We start from the raw sequence: 2261 nt of genomic DNA, 5'->3' as shown, positions 1-2261 counted from the left end.
CCCCCCCCTCCCTACCCCCCGCCCCCCCCCCTCCCTAACCCCCGCCCCCCCCCTCCCTACCCCTCCCAACCCCTCCCACAGTGCGGCACTCCCTCAGCACTGACCCTCCCACAGTGCGGCGCTCCCTCAGCACCGACCCTCCCACAGTGCGGCGCTCCCTCAGCACCGACCCTCCCACAGTGCGGGGCTCCCTCAGCACTGACTCTCCCACAGTGCGGCGCTCCCTCAGCACTGACCCTCCCACAGTGCGGCGCTCCCTCAGCACTGACCCTCCCACAGTGCGGCGCTCCCTCAGCACTGACCCTCCCACAGTGCGGCGCTCCCTCAGCACTGACCCTCCCACAGTGCGGCGCTCCCTCAGCACCGCACCTCCCACAGTGCGGCGCTCCCTCAGCACCGACCCTCCCACAGTGCGGCGCTCCCTCAGCACTGACCCTCCCACAGTGCGGCACTCCCTCAGCACCGACCCTCCCACAGTGCGGCGCTCCCTCAGCACCGACCCTCCCACAGTGCGGCGCTCCCTCAGCACTGACCCTCCCACAGTGCGGCGCTCCCTCAGCACTGACCCTCCCACAGTGCGGCGCTCCCTCAGCACTGACCCTCCCACAGTGCGGTGCTCCCTCAGCACCGACCCTCCCACAGTGCGGCGCTCCCTCAGCACTGACCCTCCCACAGTGCGGCGCTCCCTCAGCACCGACCCTCCCACAGTGCGGCGCTCCCTCAGCGCTGACCCTCCCACAGTGCGGCGCTCCCTCAGCACTGACCCTCCCACAGTGCGGCGCTCCCTCCTATCTGTGTTTGATTGTTGAATCTTCTCTCTCTCTTCCCCCTCCCTCCCTCTCAGCATGGCTGTCGATTACCCGCTCGTTCTGTACGATTGCGCCTACGAGAATCTGCAGTGGGTCTTCGATTCGGACGCGCACGCCTTTAACGTGACGCACCTGCAGGCAATGTGGACTCAACAGGCTGTGAAAAGCCAGCTCCTGTACAGCTTCCTGCAGGGCCTGGGGCAGGCTCCACACGAACACAGAGCAGGTACAACCTCGAGAGATACGGATCAGCCCCAGATACAGAACAGAGTACAGCACAGGAACTGGCCATTCGGCCCCTCCAAACCCGTGCCGATCATGATCCCCTAACTAAACTAAACAAAAAAACCTCTGCCCTTACTTGGTGCATATCCCTCGATTCCCTCCCTATTCATGGACCCATCCAGATGCTTCTTAAATGTTGTTAATGTCCCCGCTTCCACCACCTCCTCTGGCCGTGCGTTCCAGGCACCCACCACTCTCTGTGTGAAAAACATCCCCCGCACATCTCCCTTAAACTTTCCCCCCCTCTCACCCTGAACCTGTGCCCCCCCGCGAAATTGACACTTCCACCCTGGGGAAAAAGCCTCTGACTGTCCCCCCTTGTCTCTGCCTCTCATCGTTCTGTAGACCAGGTCTCCCCTCAGCCTCCGTCTTTCCAAAACAATCCCAGTTTATCCAACCTCTCCTCATAGCCGACACCCTCCGGACCAGCAACATCCCGGTGAACCTTCCTTGCTCTCTCTCCAAAGCTTCCAACATCCTTCTGGTAGTGTGGTGACCAGAACTGCACACAATACTCCAAACGCGGCCTGACCAAGGTTTTATATCGCTGCAACATGATTCCCCAACTCTTGTACTCGATGCCCCGGCCGATGAAGGCAAGCGCGCTGTACGCCTTCTTAATCACCGTAGCCACCTGTGTTGCCACTTTTAGGGAACTGTGGACCTGCCCGCCCAGATCCCTCTGTATGTTAATGTTCCTCAGGGTTCTGCCATTGACAATATAATTCACACCTAAATTTGCTCGTAGAGTGATAGAGGTTTACAGCACGGAAACAGGCCCTTCGGCCCAACTTGTCCATGCCACCTTTTTTTTTAAACCCCTAAGCTAGTCCCAATTGCCCGTGTTTGGCCCATATCCCTCTGTACCCATCGTACCCATGTAACTGTCTAAATGCTTTTTAAAAGACAAAATTGTACCCGCCTCTACTACTGCCTCTGGCAGCTCGTTCCAGACACTCACCACCCTCTGTGTGAAAACATTGCCCCTCTGGACCCTTTAGTATCTCTCCCCCCTCACCTTAAACCTATGCCCTCTAGTTTTAGACTCCCCTACCTTTCATAGAAATCATAGAAACCCTACAGTACAGAAGGAGGCCATTCGGCCCATCGAGTCTGCACCGACCACAATCCCACCCAGGCCCTACCCCCACATATTTTACCCACTAA

At 58.9% G+C, this 2261-nt stretch overlaps 1 protein-coding gene across 1 annotated transcript in view; it reads left to right on the top strand.

Annotated features, from left to right (window-relative positions):
- Window positions 1–845: 845 nt before the first annotated feature.
- LOC144490903 (tRNA pseudouridine(38/39) synthase-like) overlaps window positions 846–2261 on the top strand; it is a 4552-nt gene continuing 3136 nt past the window's right edge. The window contains exon 1 of the mRNA XM_078208588.1: window positions 846–1035. Within this exon, the coding sequence (XP_078064714.1) occupies window positions 846–1035 (190 nt within the window). The remainder of the gene's footprint in view (window positions 1036–2261) is intronic.

This window comes from Mustelus asterias, unplaced genomic scaffold (genome assembly GCF_964213995.1).
Source record: "Mustelus asterias unplaced genomic scaffold, sMusAst1.hap1.1 HAP1_SCAFFOLD_4002, whole genome shotgun sequence".
In the NCBI taxonomy this organism is placed as follows: Eukaryota; Metazoa; Chordata; class Chondrichthyes; order Carcharhiniformes; family Triakidae; genus Mustelus; species Mustelus asterias.
This window is presented reverse-complemented; position numbering and strand designations above follow the sequence as displayed.